The sequence below is a fragment of the Acartia tonsa genome, chromosome 15, assembly GCF_053477335.1.
Source record: "Acartia tonsa isolate MP-2025a chromosome 15, ASM5347733v1, whole genome shotgun sequence".
Taxonomy (NCBI): domain Eukaryota; kingdom Metazoa; phylum Arthropoda; class Copepoda; order Calanoida; family Acartiidae; genus Acartia; species Acartia tonsa.
The window spans coordinates 7,991,490-8,013,331 of NC_137274.1; the positions used below are offsets into that span (position 1 = coordinate 7,991,490).

Consider the following 21,842-nt stretch of genomic DNA (forward strand, 5'->3'; position numbering starts at 1 on the left):
TAAATATAATAAGATAAAGGTTCCTAGTCCCTAGCAACATATAGCTATTCCTGTAAATATAATAAGATAAAGGTTCCTAGTCCCGAGCAACATATAGAGATTCCTGCAACTATAATAAGATAAAGGTTCCTAGTCCCGAGCCACATATAGCTATTCCTGTAAATATAATAAGATAAAGGTTCCTAGTCCCGAGTAACATATAGCTATTCCTGTAAATATAATAAGATAAAGGTTCCTAGTCCCAAGTAACATATAGTAATTCCTGTAAATATAATAAGATAAAGGTTCCTAGTCCCGAGTAACATATAGCTATTCCTGTAAATATAATAAGATAAAGGTTCCTAGTCCCTAGCAACATATAGCTATTCCTGTAAATATAATAAGATAAAGGTTCCTAGTCCCGAGCAACATATAGCTATTCCTGTAAATATAATAAGATAAAGGTTCCTAGTCCTGTGCAACATATAGCTATTCCTGTAAATATAATAAGATAAAGGTTCCTAGTCCCTAGCAACATATAGCTATTCCTGTAAATATAATAAGATAAAGGTTCCTAGTCCCGAGCAACATATAGAGATTCCTGCAACTATAATAAGATAAAGGTTCCTAGTCCCAAGCAACATATAGCTATTCCTGTAAATATAATAAGATAAAGGTTCCTAGTCCCGAGTAACATATAGCTATTCCTGTAAATATAATAAGATAAAGGTTCCTAGTCCCAAGTAACATATAGTAATTCCTGTAAATATAATAAGATAAAGGTTCCTAGTCCCGAGTAACATATAGCTATTCCTGTAAATATAATAAGATAAAGGTTCCTAGTCCCTAGCAACATATAGCTATTCCTGTAAATATAATAAGATAAAGGTTCCTAGTCCCGAGCAACATATAGCTATTCCTGTAAATATAATAAGATAAAAGTTCCTAGTCCCTAGCAACATATAGCTATTCCTGTAAATATAATAAGATAAAGGTTCCTAGTCCTGTGCAACATATAGCTATTCCTGTAAATATAATAAGATAAAGGTTCCTAGTCCCTAGCAACATATAGCTATTCCTGTAAATATAATAAGATAAAGGTTCCTAGTCCTGTGCAACATATAGCTATTCCTGTAAATATAATAAGATAAAGGTTCCTAGTCCCTAGCAACATATAGCTATTCCTGTAAATATAATAAGATAAAGGTTCCTAGTCCTGAGCAACATATAGCTATTCCTGTAAATATAATAAGATAAAGGTTCCTAGTCCCTAGCAACATATAGCTATTCCTGTAAATATAATAAGATAAAGGTTCCTAGTCCAGAGTAACATATAGCTATTCCTGTAAATATAATAAGATAAAGGTTCCTAGTCCCTAGCAACATATAGCTATTCCTGTAAATATAATAAGATAAAGGTTCCTAGTCCCGAGCAACATATAGCTATTCCTGTAAATATGATAAGATAAAGGTTCCTAGTCCCGAGCAACATATAGAGATTCCTGTAAATATAATAAGATAAAGGTTCCTAGTCCAGAGTAACATATAGCTATTCCTGTAAATATAATAAGATAAAGGTTCCTAGTCCCTAGCAACATATAGCTATTCCTGTAAATATAATAAGATAAAGGTTCCTAGTCCCTAGCAACATATAGCTATTCCTGTAAATATAATAAGATAAAAGTTCCTAGTCCCTAGCAACATATAGCTATTCCTGTAAATATAATAAGATAAAGGTTCCTAGTCCTGTGCAACATATAGCTATTCCTGTAAATATAATAAGATAAAGGTTCCTAGTCCCTAGCAACATATAGCTATTCCTGTAAATATAATAAGATAAAGGTTCCTAGTCCCGAGCAACATATAGAGATTCCTGCAACTATAATAAGATAAAGGTTCCTAGTCCCAAGCAACATATAGCTATTCCTGTAAATATAATAAGATAAAGGTTCCTAGTCCCGAGTAACATATAGCTATTCCTGTAAATATAATAAGATAAAGGTTCCTAGTCCCAAGTAACATATAGTAATTCCTGTAAATATAATAAGATAAAGGTTCCTAGTCCCGAGTAACATATAGCTATTCCTGTAAATATAATAAGATAAAGGTTCCTAGTCCCTAGCAACATATAGCTATTCCTGTAAATATAATAAGATAAAGGTTCCTAGTCCCGAGCAACATATAGCTATTCCTGTAAATATAATAAGATAAAGGTTCCTAGTCCTGTGCAACATATAGCTATTCCTGTAAATATAATAAGATAAAGGTTCCTAGTCCCTAGCAACATATAGCTATTCCTGTAAATATAATAAGATAAAGGTTCCTAGTCCCGAGCAACATATAGAGATTCCTGCAACTATAATAAGATAAAGGTTCCTAGTCCCAAGCAACATATAGCTATTCCTGTAAATATAATAAGATAAAGGTTCCTAGTCCCGAGTAACATATAGCTATTCCTGTAAATATAATAAGATAAAGGTTCCTAGTCCCAAGTAACATATAGTAATTCCTGTAAATATAATAAGATAAAGGTTCCTAGTCCCGAGTAACATATAGCTATTCCTGTAAATATAATAAGATAAAGGTTCCTAGTCCCTAGCAACATATAGCTATTCCTGTAAATATAATAAGATAAAGGTTCCTAGTCCCGAGCAACATATAGCTATTCCTGTAAATATAATAAGATAAAAGTTCCTAGTCCCTAGCAACATATAGCTATTCCTGTAAATATAATAAGATAAAGGTTCCTAGTCCTGTGCAACATATAGCTATTCCTGTAAATATAATAAGATAAAGGTTCCTAGTCCCTAGCAACATATAGCTATTCCTGTAAATATAATAAGATAAAGGTTCCTAGTCCTGTGCAACATATAGCTATTCCTGTAAATATAATAAGATAAAGGTTCCTAGTCCCTAGCAACATATAGCTATTCCTGTAAATATAATAAGATAAAGGTTCCTAGTCCTGAGCAACATATAGCTATTCCTGTAAATATAATAAGATAAAGGTTCCTAGTCCCTAGCAACATATAGCTATTCCTGTAAATATAATAAGATAAAGGTTCCTAGTCCAGAGTAACATATAGCTATTCCTGTAAATATAATAAGATAAAGGTTCCTAGTCCCTAGCAACATATAGCTATTCCTGTAAATATAATAAGATAAAGGTTCCTAGTCCCGAGCAACATATAGCTATTCCTGTAAATATGATAAGATAAAGGTTCCTAGTCCCGAGCAACATATAGAGATTCCTGTAAATATAATAAGATAAAGGTTCCTAGTCCAGAGTAACATATAGCTATTCCTGTAAATATAATAAGATAAAGGTTCCTAGTCCCTAGCAACATATAGCTATTCCTGTAAATATAATAAGATAAAGGTTCCTAGTCCCTAGCAACATATAGCTATTCCTGTAAATATAATAAGATAAAAGTTCCTAGTCCCTAGCAACATATAGTTATTCCTGTAAATATAATAAGATAAAAGTTCCTAGTCCCGAGTAACATATAGCTATTCCTGTAAATATAATAAGATAAAGGTTCCTAGTCCCTAGCAACATATAGAGATTCCTGTAAATATAATAAGATAAAGGTTCCTAGTCCCGAGCAACATATAGCTATTCCTGTAAATATGATAAGATAAAGGTTCCTAGTCCCTAGCAACATATAGCTATTCCTGTAAATATAATAAGATAAAGGTTCCTAGTCCCGAGCAACATATAGAGATTCCTGTAAATATAATAAGATAAAGGTTCCTAGTCCCGAGTAACATATAGCTATTCCTGTAAATATGATAAGATAAAGGTTCCTAGTCCCTAGCAACATATAACTATTTCTGTAAATATAATAAGATAAAGGTTCCTAGTCCCGAGTAACATATAGCTATTCCTGTAAATATGATAAGATAAAGGTTCCTAGTCCCGAGTAACATATAGCTATTCCTGTAAATATAATAAGATAAAGGTACCTAGTCCCTAGCAACATATAACTATTTCTGTAAATATAATAAGATAAAGGTTCCTAGTCCCGAGCAACATATAGAGATTCCTGTAAATAAAATAAGATAAAGGTTCCTAGTCCCTAGCAACATATAGCTATTCCTGTAAATATAATAAGATAAAGGGTCCTAGTCCAGAGCCACATATAGCTATTCCTGTAAATATAATAAGATAAAGGTTCCTAGTCCCTAGCAACATATAGCTATTCCTGTAAATATAATAAGATAAAGGTTCCTAGTCCCAAGCAACATATAGCTATTCCTGTAAATATAATAAGATAAAGGTTCCTAGTCCCTAGCAACATATAGCTATTCCTGTAAATATAATAAGATAAAGGTTCCTAGTCCTGAGCAACATATAGTTATTCCTGTAAATATAATAAGATAAAGGGTCCTAGTCCAGAGCAACATATAGCTATTCCTGTAAATATAATAAGATAAAGGTTCCTAGTCCCGAGTAACATATAGCTATTCCTGTAAATATAATAAGATAAAGGTTCCTAGTCCCGAGTAACATATAGCTATTCTTGTAAATATAATAAGATAAAGGTTCCTAGTCCCTAGCAACATATAGCTATTCCTGTAAATATAATAAGATAAAGGTTCCTAGTCCCGAGCAACATATAGCTATTCCTGTAAATATAATAAGATAAAGGTTCCTAGTCCCGAGCAACATATAGCTATTCCTGTAAATATAATAAGATAAAGGTTCCTAGTCCCTAGCAACATATAGCTATTCCTGTAAATATAATAAGATAAAGGTTCCTAGTCCCAAGTAACATATAGTTATTCCTGTAAATATAATAAGATAAAGGTTCCTAGTCTCGAGCAACATATACCTATTCCTGTAAATATAATAAGATAAAGGTTCCTAGTCCCGAGCCACATATAGCTATTCCTGTAAATATAATAAGATAAAGGTTCCCAGTCCCGAGCAACATATAGCTATTCCTGTAAATATAATAAGATAAAGGTTCCTAGTCCCGAGCAACATATAGCTATTCCTGTAAATATAATAAGATAAAGGTACCTAGTCCCTAGCAACATATAGAGATTCCTGTAATTATAATAAGATAAAGGTACCTAGTCCCTAGCAACATATAGAGATTCCTGTAAATATAATAAGATAAAGGTTCCTAGTCCCAAGCAACATATAGCTATTCCTGTAAATATAATAAGATAAAGGTTCCTAGTCCCTAGCAACATATAGCTATTCCTGTAAATATAATAAGATAAAGGTTCCTAGTCCCGAGCAACATATAGCTATTCCTGTAAATATAATAAGATAAAGGTTCCTAGTCCCTAGCAACATATAGCTATTCCTGTAAATATAATAAGATAAAGGTTCCTAGTCCCGAGCCACATATAGCTATTCCTGTAAATATAATAAGATAAAGGTTCCTAGTCCAGAGTAACATATAGCTATTCCTGTAAATATAATAAGATAAAGGTTCCTAGTCCCAAGGAAAATATAGAGATTCCTGCAACTATAATAAGATAAAGGTTCCTAGTCCCTAGCAACATATAGCTATTCCTGTAAATATAATAAGATAAAGGTTCCTAGTCCCAAGTAACATATAGTTATTCCTGTAAATATAATAAGATAAAGGTTCCTAGTCCCGAGTAACATATAGCTATTCCTGTAAATATAATAAGATAAAGGTTCCTAGTCCCGAGTAACATATAGCTATTCCTGTAAATATAATAAGATAAAGGTTCCTAGTCCTGAGCAACATATACAGATTCCTGTAAATATAATAAGATAAAGGTTCCTAGTCCCGAGCAACATATAGCTATTCCTGTAAATATAATAAGATAAAGGTTCCTAGTCCCAAGTAACATATAGCTATTCCTGTAAATATAATAAGATAAAGGTTCCTAGTCCCTAGCAACATATAGCTATTCCTGTAAATATAATAAGATAAAGGTTCCTAGTCCCAAGTAACATATAGCTATTCCTGTAAATATAATAAGATAAAGGTTCTTAGTCCCGAGCAACATATAGCTATTCCTGTAAATATAATAAGATAAAGGTTCCTAGTCCCGAGTAACATATAGCTATTCCTGTAAATATAATAAGATAAAGGTTCCTAGTCCCGAGCAACATATAGCTATTCCTGTAAATATAATAAGATAAAGGTTCCTAGTCCCAAGTAACATATAGCTATTCCTGTAAATATAATAAGATAAAGGTTCCTAGTCCCGAGCAACATATAGCTATTCCTGTAAATATAATAAGATAAAGGTTCCTAGTCCCAAGTAACATATAGCTATTCCTGTAAATATAATAAGATAAAGGTTCCTAGTCCCGAGCAACATATAGCTATTCCTGTAAATATAATAAGATAAAGGTTCCTAGTCCCAAGTAACATATAGCTATTCCTGTAAATATAATAAGATAAAGGTTCCTAGTCCCTAGCAACATATAGAGATTCCTGTAAATATAATAAGATAAAGGTTCCTAGTCCCTAGCAACATATAGCTATTCCTGTAAATATAATAAGATAAAGGTTCCTAGTCCCGAGCAACATATAGTAATTCCTGTAAATATAATAAGATAAAGGTTCCTAGTCCGAGCAACATATAGTTATTCCTATAAATATAATAAGATAAAGGTTCCTAGTCCCAAGCAACATATAGCTATTCCTGTAAATATAATAAGATAAAGGTTCCTAGTCCCTAGCAACATATAGCTATTCCTGCAAATATAATAAGATAAAGGTTCCTAGTCCCCAGCAACATATAGCTATTCCTGCAAATATAATAAGATAAAGGTTCCTAGTCCCGAGCAACATATAGCTATTCCTGTAAATATAATAAGATAAAGGTTCCTAGTCCCGAGCAACATATAGTAATTCCTGTAAATATAATAAGATAAAGGTTCCTAGTCCCGGGCAACATATAGCTATTCCTGTAAATATAATAAGATAAAGGTTCCTAGTCCCGAGCAACATATAGTAATTCCTGTAAATATAATATGATAAAGGTTCCTAGTCCCTAGTAACATATAGCTATTCCTGTAAATATAATAAGATAAATGTTCCTAGTCCCGAGCAACATATAGCTATTCCTGTAAATATAATAAGATAAAGGTTCCTAGTCCCTAGCAACATATAGCTATTCCTGTAAATATAATAAGATAAAGGTTCCTAGTCCCGAGCAACATATAGTAATTCCTGTAAATATAATAAGATAAAGGTTCCTAGTCCCTAGCAACATATAGAGATTCCTGTAAATATAATAAGATAAAGGTTCCTAGTCCCTAGCAACATATAGCTATTCCTGTAAATATATTAAGATAAAGGTTCCTAGTCCCGAGCAACATATAGTAATTCCTGTAAATATAATAAGATAAAGGTTCCTAGTCCCGAGCAACATATAGTTATTCCTATAAATATAATAAGATAAAGGTTCCTAGTCCCAAGCAACATATAGCTATTCCTGTAAATATAATAAGATAAAGGTTCCTAGTCCCTAGCAACATATAGCTATTCCTGTAAATATAATAAGATAAAGGTTCCTAGTCCCGAGCCACATATAGCTATTCCTGTAAATATAATAAGATAAAGGTTCCTAGTCCCTAGCAACATATAGCTATTATTGTAAATATAATAAGATAAAGGTTCCTAGTCCCTAGCAACATATAGCTATTCCTGCAAATATAATAAGATAAAGGTTCCTAGTCCCGAGCAACATATAGCTATTCCTGTAAATATAATAAGATAAAGGTTCCTAGTCCCTAGCAACATATAGCTATTATTGTAAATATAATAAGATAAAGGTTCCTAGTCCCGAGCAACATATAGCTATTCCTGTAAATATAATAAGATAAAGGTTCCTAGTCCCTAGCAACATATAGCTATTCCTGTAAATATAATAAGATAAAGGTTCCTAGTCCCGAGCAACATATAGTAATTCCTGTAAATATAATAAGATAAAGGTTCCTAGTCCCTAGCAACATATAGCTATTCCTGTAAATATAATAAGATAAAGGTTCCTAGTCCCGAGCAACATATAGCTATTCCTGTAAATATAATAAGATAAAGGTACCTAGTCCCGAGCAAAATATAGCTATTCCTGTAAATATAATAAGATAAAGGTTCCTAGTCCCGAGCAACATATAGTTATTCCTGTAAATATAATAAGATAAAGGTTCCTAGTCCCGAGTAACATATAGTTATTCCTGTAGATATAATAAGATAAAGGTTCCTAGTCCCGAGCAACATATAGTTATTCCTGTAAATATAATAAGATAAAGGTTCCTAGTCCCGAGCAACATATAGTTATTCCTGTAAATATAATAAGATAAAGGTTCCTAGTCCCTAGCAACATATAGTTATTCCTGTAAATATAATAAGATAAAGGTTCCTAGTCCCGAGCAACATATAGTTATTCCTGTAAATATAATAAGATAAATGTTCCTAGTCCCGAGCCACATATAGCTATTCCTGTAAATATAATAAGATAAAGGTTCCTAGTCCCAAGCCACATATAGTTATTCCTGTAAATATAATAAGATAAAGGTTCCTAGTCCCTAGCAACATATAGCTATTCCTGTAAATATAATAAGATAAAGGTTCCTAGTCCCAAGCAACATATAGCTATTCCTGTAAATATAATAAGATAAAGGTTCCTAGTCCCGAGTAACATATAGCTATTCCTGTAAATATAATAAGATAAAGGTTCCTAGTCTTGAGTAACATATAGTTATTCCTGTAAATATAATAAGATAAAGGTTCCCAGTCCCAAGCCACATATAGCGATTCCTGCAAATGTAATGATATTTATATTTAAACTGAAATTGTGCAACTTTTTTTACAGAATAACATAGTAAGAGACGATAATATGATAAACAAAAATTTTCCTACTGTAAATTTAGTCATTGTTTGAAAACTTTAAACACAACTAATCAAGTACCAAACATTAAATATAGATATAACATGTATAAAAACTTTCTTTACTCTTATCCAATTGGTCTAATTAAGGGATTGATTATCTAGAGTGTTTAACCAATAATATGGTCAGATTTTTCCTCAACTCTTCTCCTATTGGTCTAATTAAGTGATTGATTATCTAGAGTTTTTAACCAATAAAATGATTGGATTGTTCTATAACTGTTTTCCTATTGGTCAAATAATAGATTTATTATCTAGTGTTTCTAACCAATAATTTGGTCAGATTCTTCACTGTTTTCTTACTGGTCTATTTAATTTATTGATTATCTAGTGTTTTTAACCAATAATATTGTTGAATTGTTCCTGTACTATTTTTCTATTGGATTAATTAATGATAGGATTTATAGATTTTCTTAACCAATAATATGATCGGAATGTTCCTTTCTATTAGTTAAATTAATGGATCTAGTCTTTCTAACCAATGATATAATCAGATTGTTACTTAACTCTTTTCCTATTGGTCTAATAAAGAGATTGACTATCTAAGCTTTTTTACCAATGAAAACTAAATAAGATTGAGGGGGATTTTTTGTTTTTTGGGGGGGTTGGGGGTGTCCCACCCCCCCAAGAAAATAGCCTAAATCCACCACAGGACCAGTAAGTATATTCCCTGAAGGGTAGAATCCGATCGGTTCCGTGGTTACCTAGATCTTAAGGGACAAACGGACAGACAGACAGACGTTGTTCTACTTTGTGTTATAGATTAAGAAATTTACTATCTAGACTTTTTAACCAATAATATAGTCGGATTAAACCTACCTGTTACAAATGGTCTCTTTTTATCAAAATATTGTGTGATACAATCCAGTCGGGGTAGGTAGATAATTCCAAGACCAAGACCTAAATTAAAACAAGGATGACAACATCCATTACATTCATGGTTGAAACGTTTGGACTCTTAACTAATAAACCAACCAATTAAAATCCATTTAAAGTTGTTAAGCCAACGTATAAGAAAATGTTATTAAAAACTTTAGGGACCAGTGTATTATACATACAGCACATTATCCTCTCTCTCTCTCTCTCATTGGGATGACACTTTTACGCCAGGCCTTACATATAAGGTTATAAAAAAAATCAACATGTTGAAAGGACGCACCGACAATCTGGTAACGATTATATAGTTTCTACGCATTCTAAATCGTACCTAACTATTACAGAAATCACCATACAATATTTGAAATAGATAGGACAATCGATACATCTATAGTATAGATGTATATACAGATAACTTTCCCCCTTTTTCAATGACCTTTTTCGTCTGTTAACAAATTGTTTTCTACTACTTGGCTGTGTTAATATTCAGGACGCCATTGGTTGATTTTCAAAGACCCAATTGAGAGTCGGCACAAGGTCATTGCGATAGGGAAATACAGTTTTTTAACCTCTTCCCCCTCTTGTGTTTTACTCTAATAATAGGACAATTCTAACATACCTAAATTACCCAGGGATCTAAAGGGATAAGACATTGGCTAATAAATTAATGTACATCCCCAATGATGATACAAAAAACTTCCCCTTAAGTAGATTAAAATAATTGGTTGAAACGTTTGAACACTCAACTTTAGGATCCAACCAATCAAAAGTCCACAAAGTTCTTAAGTCACCGAATAAGAAAACGTTAATAAAAAATTTTGGGGACTAGTGTAAAAACAGCCCATTGTCTTCTCTCTCTCTGGTACCTAAGGACGGACGGACGGATGGACGCACGGACGAAGCGACCCTAATCATAGAAAAGCTTCGCTATTAAAAAAAATGAACCCACCTAAAACGGCCCCGGCACTGAAGTAAAGGAATACAATACTAGGGGCGAAGGCGCTCATAACAAGACCAGCTGCCGTTATCACAGTACCTAAATAGATGGATGGATGGATGGATGGATAGATGGATGGATGGATGGATGGATGAATGGATGGATAAATGGATGGATGGATGGATGGATGGATGGATGGATGGATAGATGAATGAATGGATGGATGGATGGATGGATGGATGGATGGATGGATGGATGGTTGGATGGATGGATGAATGGATGGATGGATGGATGGATGGATGGATGGATGGATGAATGGATGGATGGATGGATGGATGGATGGATGGATGGATGGATGGTTGGATGGATGGATGGATGGATGGATGGATGGATGGATGGATGGATGGATGGATAGATAGATAGATAGATAGATAGATAGATAGATAGATAAATAGATAGATAGATAGATAGATAGATAGATAGATAGATAGATAGATAGATAGATAGATAGATAGATAGATAGATAGATATATATAGATAGATAGATAGATAGATAGATAGATAGATAGATAGATATGTAGATAGATAGATAGATAGATAGATAGATAGATAGATAGATAGATAGATAGATAGATAGATAGATAGATAGATAGATAGATAGATAGATAGATAGATAGATAGATAGATAGATAGATAGATAGATTGATAGATAGATAGATAGATAGATAGATAGATAGATAGATAGATAGATAAATCTATCCCCAGTAATGATACACCAAATAACCCTCTTGTAGATTACTATTAGTGGCTGAAACGTTAAAACGACCAAGCTAATATTGCTTGATTCACTTCTACAAGAGACAAAATGAATTGAAAATGATTGCTAAAATCGAAATATATCTTCATGTCTTAGAATAGTGTAATTTTTTTTAAAATAGGTTGAAAAACATACTAACTTTAAAATATTAATGATAGTACCCAAAGTTGTTAAGGCAGCGAATAAGAAATCTTTCTTATAAAACTTTGGGGACTAGTGTAATTAACATCCCAGTGACTCACGAACATTCATATTCCCCCCCCCCCAAAAAAAAAAAAAACCCTACCTTCAGTATTAACTAAAGAGGTATAGTATAGTTATTTACCCCATCGTATTATAAACAACTTTCCGCGGATACAAAAATGTACAATTATAGGATTAAAACCAGTTTTGTTAGCCCAGAGATGCCAAAGGCACGAGCTAACAAAACAAATTTTAATATTACAATTGTATATTTTTATATTCGTAAATACGATACGATACATGATTTTTCAGTATGGCTTTGAACCGGTTTAATCCAGCGGATTTTAATCAGTTTTGAAGCCATAAAAACATTCTATTTTTATCTTATGATATAACACTCCCCTCCCTCTCCCCCCCCCTAATTTTTTCTTGGGCCATGGATACAAAATAAATTAAACCCAGGCTCCTCTGAGGAAAGTGTCATTCATTACGGTGACTTAATCTGGGACACCTGCCATACTCAAAATCGGCGAGGGTGGGGTAATAACGAGGAGCTCTCATGAGACAGCGTGTCAAGTCATACTTAAACGTGGAGCTTAAGCTGGCCCTGGTGGCTATAAAAAAGTATCTCAACATACTCCAGGACTCTTAAGTTCAAACTATAAGAAAACATGGCTAATCAATCAATCAATCAACCAATAATTTAATAAATACCTATAACTGTGGTCCAAATCCAGCCAAGCTTATTCGTCATATAGCTTGCAATGGGACCTAAAAAAAATAAAATTATATATTCGCGCGCTAAAATAATAATCATTTTTCCAGTATGGCTTCGATACTAATCAATATACGCTGGATTAGAATCGGTTCCAAGCCATACTGAAAAATTATGTTCAGCATCGCATTATAGACATATTTTTCTACAAATATTAACATAAAATTAATAAATAACTATCAAAATGAGATTAAAACAAAATACTCAAAGACGGACAGAGCTATAGATTACTTTTGCTTTGAGTTATAGAGTAATCAAAGTTTTTAAATTGTTTAAACAAAATATAATATATAAGTACTAGTATGTTTTAGAAGAGATAAACGGACAGAAAAACAGAAAATCTGAAAGATAGAGAGACAGTTAGATAGACAAAATGATTAACAGACAGATAGACATACATACAGACAGACAGATATAAAGATTGACAATAAAAAAACAGACGATTGATAAACAGATCGACAGACACGTGAAAAGATAGATATACATAAAGATTGGCAGAGATATGAACAATCAGAAGGCGATGGACAGACACGTAGAGGGAAATATATTCATACAGACAGACATATATCCACGGAATGACAGACAGATTAACCCTTTATAGTCGGGCCCCTTCCCGCACCTTAATCGGTCGGGGGGGGGGGGCGTTCAACGCCCCTCCCTCTATTATCTCAGTTCCTATTAGAGCTAGAGGGCTAATTTTTTTGTGCAAGTCCCCTGTTTCATAATGAATTTCCGACCTTTTATAAGTCTTAGTCAATTTTCGCTTCCTTCACCCTTTTATTTAACAACCTTTGTTTTTAGGTCTTTTTTTACTTAAAAATTTCAAACGGCTCTAATTTTCTTTTTTTTGAAGCTAGAAGAACAATTTTTTCCAGAAAATGTTCATCTTTATGTAAATTTTACATTAGAAATATCAAAATATAAATTTCAGCGGCCGCGGCTGTACTTGGCAGCTGCCAGCCGCCGCAGGCGGCGGTCGGCGGACAAACGGCGGCGGTTCTTTATGAAATTTTAATACGTTATGTAGACATGTAAGAAAAGCTGAAGTTTAAAATTTGAAGTCTCTAAGTCAAAAATTGCGGCCACAGGAGCCTTTTAAAGATTTCTGGAGACCTGGAGGATCAGGACCTGCAGGAACATACCTGGAACCTGAAAGTGAATTGAACACCTGTATTTCATATAAGGATGTACTACTAGAGGATATTTTAGTATTTTTGTATGATAAAATGCTTTGATTTAGTCAAAAATATATTTTTGCTCTTTACCTGGATGACCCTGCCTGGTTTGCTGGCATCCTGTGCCCTCCAGGATGGAGATATTCAAAAAAAATTCCAACTCTCAGTTATGTATCATACCCATACTTAAAAAGTCACGCAGTTTGGGCTCTTTATCTTTCACACACAGAAAATGAGATAGAAAAAACCGCCCCCCCCCCCCCCGACCGTTAAGGGTTAACTAACAATTGAACAGCCAGTAGAAAACAAGTCAGACAAAAAAACGGAATGATTAACAAACAGATGGACAGACACGTGGAGAAATATATAAAAATACTAGCGGCTACGCCCCTAGGGGCCTCTACTGTCATTTAAATGTTTTTTTTTTTATTTTAAATAACTAATTTAAGAAATAATTTGTCTATTTTACGATCAGGTGTTAAATTCATGTCTCTACGCAGCGCCACTACGCTAGCGACACTATGCGGCGGAAATATTTCATTTTTTTACAGATTTTATTGTGATTTCTCTTGGGAGGGTGGTGGTACCCTCCCCCAAAATAGTTATAAACTTTCCTGAGACCTAGAAACAATACACAAATTGACAGATGGACAAACAGTTTTACCCGTGGACATGTGGATGAACAGACAGATGGACGTATGGATGGACATATGGATGGACAGACAGATGGACATATGGATATACAGACGGATGGACATATGGATGGAATGACAGATGGATAGACAGATGGACATATGGATGGACAGACAGATGGAGAGACAGATAGACATATGGATGGAGAGACAGATAAACAGACAGATGGACATATGGATGGACAGACAGATAGACATATGGATTGACAGACAGATGGACATATGGATGGACAGACAGATGGACATACAGATGGACAGACAGATGGACATATTGATGGACAGACAGATGGACAGACAGATGGACAGACAGATTGACAAAAAGATGGATATATGGATGGATATATGGTTGAACAGACATATGGACAGACAGATGGACATATGGATGGACATATGGATGGACAGACAGATGGACATATGGATGGACAGACAGATGGACAAATGGATGGACAGACAGATGGACATATGGATGGACAGACAGATGGACATATGGATGGACAAACAGATGGACAGACAAACCTTACCTGACCCAAAGGTGACTCCAACTTGAATACTGTAGATAGTGGAAACTTCAGCGCTACCAGCTCCAAAATATTCTTTCAATTTCGGGATAAACACTCCAAAACTAGATAAATAGACAGATAGATAGATAGATAGATAAATAGATATATATATAGATAGATAGATATATAGATAGATAGATAGATAGATAGATAGATAGATAGATAGATAGATAGATAGATAGATAGATAGATAGATAGATAGATATATAGATAGATAGATAGATAGATAGATAGATAGATAGATAGATAGATAGATAGATAGATAGATAGATAGATAGATAGATAAATAGATATATAGATAGATAGATAGATAGATAGATAGGTGTCTGCACTGGCTCCTCACCTGTACATGACCCCATCGCCGATAACGTTGCCCATAAAACAGCCGATAACCGCCATCCAGCCCCAAAACCCGCCATCAGGCGCGCTGGGAGTGTGTGTCATTTTTAAGCTCTGAAAATGGATTTAGATTATGTAAAATTTTGTCGTCAATTTAATTGCAAATATTGTCCTCTTTTATTGGTCAGTACGTTTCTCCGGTAGGGGATGGCACGGACCTAAAGGGATAAGACAATGGCTGATAAATTGATGTACATACCCAATGATGATACACAAAATTACCCCTTCTGTAGCATAAAATTAGTTGTTGAAATGTTTATAAACTCAACTTAATAAACCAACCAATAAAAATTCACTAAAGTCCCCAAAGTTGTTAGGCACACGAATACGAAAACGTTATTATAAAACTTAAGGGACTAGTGTAATTAACAGCCCATTGTTCCTTCTCTCTTTGGGTAAAGTATGTTCCAACTAAAAGAGCTATTTTATTAGAGTAGGTTCTCATCCATACGAAAAAACTATGTCTAGCATCGTATTATATCCAGCTTTCTACGAATAAAAAAATGTACAATCATAAGATTAAAACCAGATTTTTTAGCCCGTGCCTTCGGCACCTCGGGGCTAAAAAAACTAGTTTCAATCTTATAATTGTACATTCTATATCCGCGGAAAGCGGTTTATAATACGGTGAAAGAAATAACTATTACCTGGTGAAAAAAGACTGAATAAAGTCATTGTATATTACCAAGGATGACAAAATACATAAAAGCGAAGAGGTAAAACAAACAAACTTAACTCTTGTAGAGTGTCAGAACTGAATAATCAGAATATAAATCCATAAGTTTTAACAAAATTGTAATTAAATTTGTTGCAAAACTGTTATATACAGGATACTGTCAAAAAGACATAATTACATTTTTAGGACTTAATTATAGAGATGCTTCGCTAATAATATTGTACTTTGTTGTCCTAGGAATCATGGGATATAGGATAATTATATCACATAAAAAATGTATGTCAAAAAGTTAGTATTAACATGTTTTAAATGAACGTACGGATATTCTGGCGACGAATATAGAGTTGCTAAGCTTTCTAAATCATATTTAACTGTTATATAAGAATCATCTTGCAAATTTTAAATATATAGGGCAATTCTAACATCTCTAAATTATAGAGTAAAGCTGTTAATTATGGATCTACGGACGGACTAACATTAATTCTATAAAAGCTACGCTTTTGAAAACTATATGATAAAAATTAATAATATTTCAACTCGTTTAATAAAATACTGCGTTTACTTATCTGATAGTTTGAAGAACTACTTCGTTTCAATATTTAATCAATCTCCAAATATCCTCCCCCCCCCCTCTTTCCCCCTTGATAAGTACGACTGATAGTTTTTAGTTAATATTCTCTGTATATAATACATAAGCATCAAATTTATTTAGCTGCTATTTGAAATGAGACTACGATTTTTCATTTAAACATCTACTAAATATAAATGTTTTTTTAAAATCATGTTGTTTTTTATGTGCTTGGCTGGATACTTATGGATGTTGTCATCCTTGTTTTTGCCTTATCCAGGGATCTAGAGAGGGATAAGACAATAATTTGATGTACATCTCCAATGATGATACACTTATCCCCAAAGTTTTATAAGTTTTCTTGTTCGTTGGCTCGACAGCCTTGGGGACTATATTGTATTTTAATTGGTTGGTTCATTAATTGTCATCTACAGAAAGGGATAACTTTTGTGTATCATTATTGGGTATGTACATCAGTTTATTGGCCATTGTCTTATCCCTTTAGATCCTTGCGCCTTATCGCTTTTAAAAGATATGTTATCTAATTTAATTGCGTAATTTAAAGCTAACAAGAATGACAACATCCATAAGAGCGAAGCTCTGAAACGGTAGGACAGACGAACATTAACTCTAGTAGAGTGTCAAAACTGAATATAAATAATTATACGTACATTTCTTGCAAAACTTTTTAAATACATAATACTGTTTAAGGACATACTGACAGTTTTAGGACTTGATTATAGAGATGCTTCGTTTAAAATATTGTACCTTATTGTAATTGGAATGATACTCCAAAAATCAGATCAATCGGATGATTATATCACATAAAACTTGTTGTTAAAAAAGTTAAAAATCAACACGTTTAAAATGGACGTACAGACATACTAGTAACGAATGCAGAGTTGCTACGCTTTCTAAATCGTACCTAACCATTGTAGATCATTATGCAAAGTTTAAAATCGATAGGACAATTCTAACATGCCCAAATTTACGAAAAAAGCTATCCGTTACGGACGGACGGACGGACCTACCCTAATTACAGAAAAGCTTCGCTTTAAAAAATAATAACAACATCCATAAGTAGCGAAGCTCAAAAAAAAACATTTGTTCTTTGGGGAGCTTTTGGGGAGAAGTAAAGAAACGAGATAGAAAGACGTACGGACAGACCCTAAAAATAGAAAATCCTTTAAAAAGCTAAAACATATGATTATAATAAAAAGACACATTTGGTACATATAAAAAAAAAGACAAGGATGACAACATCTATAAGTAGCGAAGCACAAAAAATCTTAGAATTCTCTACGGATAAAAAAAGAAGGGTAGATCAATAGGAGTTGAAAACAATACAATTTTAGAATATATGAGGTTAACTCACAAACAAATATGAATTTGACAAATCTATTCAGACATTACAAATTGTTTTGATCTTAGATGTCAATGTAAAACTAAAGTTTAAAATAAATCTAAATTTAATGGATTTTTACAAATATTTTAGAAGATTTTTGGTACATAATAATTTTTAAAAATGTTAGAATAGGTTTTAAAAGTCAGCTTACCAAAAAAAATGATACAATTTTTGTTTTCAGTATGGCTTAGAACTGGTTCTAATTCAGCGGATATTAATCGGTTCCGAAGCTTGACTGAAAACATGAATTCGACTTTTGGTCCTTATTATCAACTAGCAAATAGGGGAGGAAGGATTGTAAAATAGCCTAAAACCCTTCTGTAAAGCTTCAATAAAATAGAAAACTCTCAATCGGTTCAGTGGTTGGTGAGATCTTAAAGCACTGATGTTTATCTGTTTCTTGCGATATATCTCGTTAACCGCTGAACCAATATGGTTCTCCTTTAATGGTCAGATAAGGTTTATAATATTATGATATTAAGTTTTAGGTAAAAGTCAATTTTTGTAATGCAAGGTTGTATCGAGTTTAAAACTATGCCGTTTGAAAGCTAACACAGACTTTGGGCAAAATGTCGGACAAATTTATTTAAGAATAGTTATTTATCGCATCGTGTTGTAAACAGATTTTCGCGGATATAAAATGTACAATTATAATATCAAAACCAGTTTTTTTAGCCCCGAGATGCCGAAGGCATTAACAATGCTAGACATATTTTTTTCGCATTGATGAGAACCAGTTCTAATCCATCGTATATTAATCGGTTTTGGAGCTATACGGAAAATAAAATAAAATTTTAAATTAGGTCCGTGTGTATTATCGCCATTTTGGACTTGATTGTTAAATTGTTTTGGTGGATTTTGTCCTCAAATTTTGGAAGATTTTTTAAATTTCCTAATTTCTATAAAAAAAAATCCAAGAACGTTTTATCTTAAGGAATAAGACAATGAACAATAAATTGATATACATCCCCAATGATGATAAACTAAATAACTAAATTATTGGTTTAGAATTTTTGTCACGTTTCATTTGCAACCAATAAATCAATATTCATAAAATGACCCAATAAACCTTCAGGGACTAGTGTAATTTGTCTTTCAATGTCCTTTCCATTCCTGGAAAAATAGACAATAAAAGTTTAAATGCAAAAATTGTGTTTTTTTTATCAAATAAATTAGAAAAGTGATACTATCATATAATTTATCAGCAATTTATCGGATTAAATTTCTTGAAGATACAGGAAGGGCGGGGGATACTGGGCTGTGTATTACACTAGTCCCCAAAGTTTTATAATAACGCCTTTTTATTTGTTGGCTTAACAACCTGGGGGACTTTTATTAAGCTTTGATTGGTTGGTTCATTTAGTTTAGTTTCCAAACGTTTCAACCTCTAATTGTAATCTAAAGAAGGGGTAATTATATGTATCATCATTGGAAATGTACATCAATATATCGGCTATTGTCTTATCCCTTTAGATTCCTGTAAAGAAACAAGGATGACAACATCAATACGTAGGGAAAGCTAGAATAATTAATTCCATTCAGCTTAACATAGGCAAGAGAATGATATTCTGACAAACAATTCTAAAGGAAAATTTCCCCATAATCCCCTTCTCCTTTTCCTCCCCTTCTTACCCACCCCTGTTCAGTTATATGAAAAAACTGCTTCCGAAGGTTTCGTGATTTTTTGTAGAATTGATTGGTACAATAGCTAGGCCTGAGCTTTAACTATCGTTTACGCCTCTAGAGGCCTCTTGAGGGGGGAGAGGAATTGTAGTTTTAAAAAATAAAAAAAATTGACGGGGGGTTTCTTAAGGCGAATGCTCTTGAAGGGTTGTGGTACCCTGTCCCAAAATAGTTATAAACCTTCCCTGGACATATGAGAAGTTTCACTGTAAAGGAGAACCATATGGGTTTTAGCGGTTAGCGAGATCCTTTAGTACACACAGACAGGCATACACACATACATAGAGACAAATAGACATCCTGTTACTTTTATACAAGGATAGCATGATAATTTTATTCGATCATCCGTACGTACGTCCATACATCCGGACCGGATAGCTTTTTTCGTTAATTTAGGCAGGTAAGAATTATCCTATCGATTTTAATCTTTGCATGGTGATTCTCATAATAGTTAGGTATGATTTTAAAAACGTAGCAACTCTATAAACGTTACCAGAATGTCCGTACGTCCATTTTAAACATGTTAGTTTAAATTTTTTTTTAACAACTGATTTTTATGTGATATAATTGTCCGATTGATCTGATTTTTGGAATACTGATTTCTAGGACAACTAAGTACAATGTTATACGAGAAGCAACTCTATAATCAAGTCCTAAAAATGTTAGTATGTACTTAATTATCCTGTATTTAATCAGTTTTTCAACAATTTTACTTAAAATTTTGAAAGGATTTTTTACTTTTATATTGTGATTATTCAGTTCTGACACTCTGCAAGTGTTGTGTTAATGTTTGTTTGTCCTACCGTTTCAGAGCTTCGCTTTTATGGATGTTGTCATCCTTGTTTAATATATACATTGTATCTTATCTATAATAACTAATATTTTATCTAAATATCAAACTATGAAAAGTACATCAATTTCCCTTCAAGTTTCTAGTGGAGCATCTTTGGCCCCCTAGCCCCTAAGTTCCCCATAGAGTCAGTTTGTCTGTCTGTCCGTCCTATTTTTTCTAATATCATCCTTTGAAAACAAGGATGACAACATCCATAAGAAGGGAAAATCCTTATAATAAAGTAACTGAATGTTTGTTTGTTCTGAAGGATCCCGCTAACTGCTGAACCGATATGGTTCTCCTTTACAGTGAAACTTCTTATGGGTCCAGATAAGGTTTTTCACAATTTAAAGGGAAGAGATTATCCTTCCCCCCCCCCCACAATTTATTTTCTTTTTCTTTTCAAATCTAAAAAAATTGCGTTATCGAGTTCAGCCCCCCCCCCCCCCTCCTCCAGTAACCCTAGAGGCCTCTAGGGGGCGTAGCCGCTAGTTCTTAATAAAGTAACCTACAAACTATGGAAAGCTTTTTAAACTAAAATATTTCTATTTTTATAGCTTCTTAAAGTATCTTAAAGTATTTTCACCCAGGGAAGGAGGGGTCATTGGGCTTTTAATTATCATTCATTTTCGTATTCCCTAAGATTTTGATGATGAACAACAAAATTACCCCCTAATTATATTATAATCATTGGTTGATAAGTTATGACACTACTAGTTTTAAACCAACCAATCACAATTCAATACAAGTCTCCAACTTTCTAAAAGCGAGGCTTTTCTATAATTAGGGTCGGTCCGTCCGTCCGTACGTCTGGAACGGATAGCTTTTTTCGTTAATTTAGGCATGTTAGAATTGTTCTATCGATTTCAAACTTTGTATAGTGATTTCCTTTAGTAGTTAGGTACGATTTAGAAAGCGTAGCAACTCTCTATTCATTACCAGAATGACCGTACGTCCTTTTTAAAAATGTTGATTTTTTTACTTTTTTAACAGCAAATTTTTATGTGATCTAATTTTCCGTTTGATCTGATTTTTGGTATATTGATTCCTGGGACAACAAAGTATAATGTTATAAGCAACACAACTCTATAATCAAGCCCTAAAAATGTAAGCATGTCCTTAAACATTATCCTGTATCAAGCAGTTTTTCAACAAATTTACTTACAATTTTGCTTCGACTCTTATACATTTATATTCTGATTAATCAGTTCTGACAATATACAAGTGTTAATATCCGTTTGTCCTACCGTTTCAGTGCTTCGCTTTTATTGATGTTGTCATCCTTGTTATACTAACGAATGAGATAACATGGTTTATAAAACTTTGGGTACAAGTATAGTTTGGAGTCTAATCAAGAATCTAAAGGGATAAGACAATGGCCAATAATTTCAAGT

The 21,842-nt window shown here is 33.2% G+C and overlaps 1 protein-coding gene across 1 annotated transcript in view; it reads right to left on the reverse strand.

The window, feature by feature from the left end:
• LOC145307192 (monocarboxylate transporter 13-like) overlaps window positions 1-15,335 on the reverse strand; it is a 30,342-nt gene extending 15,007 nt beyond the window's left edge. Inside the window, exons 1-5 of the mRNA XM_080149558.1 lie at window positions 15,229-15,335; window positions 14,847-14,947; window positions 12,398-12,454; window positions 10,696-10,782; window positions 9,690-9,770 (exon numbers count right to left, since the gene is read on the reverse strand). Coding sequence (XP_080005684.1) covers window positions 9,690-9,770; window positions 10,696-10,782; window positions 12,398-12,454; window positions 14,847-14,947; window positions 15,229-15,329 — 427 coding nt within the window. The 5' untranslated portion in view covers window positions 15,330-15,335. The remainder of the gene's footprint in view (window positions 1-9,689; window positions 9,771-10,695; window positions 10,783-12,397; window positions 12,455-14,846; window positions 14,948-15,228) is intronic.
• Between the last annotated feature and the right edge of the window lie 6,507 nt (window positions 15,336-21,842).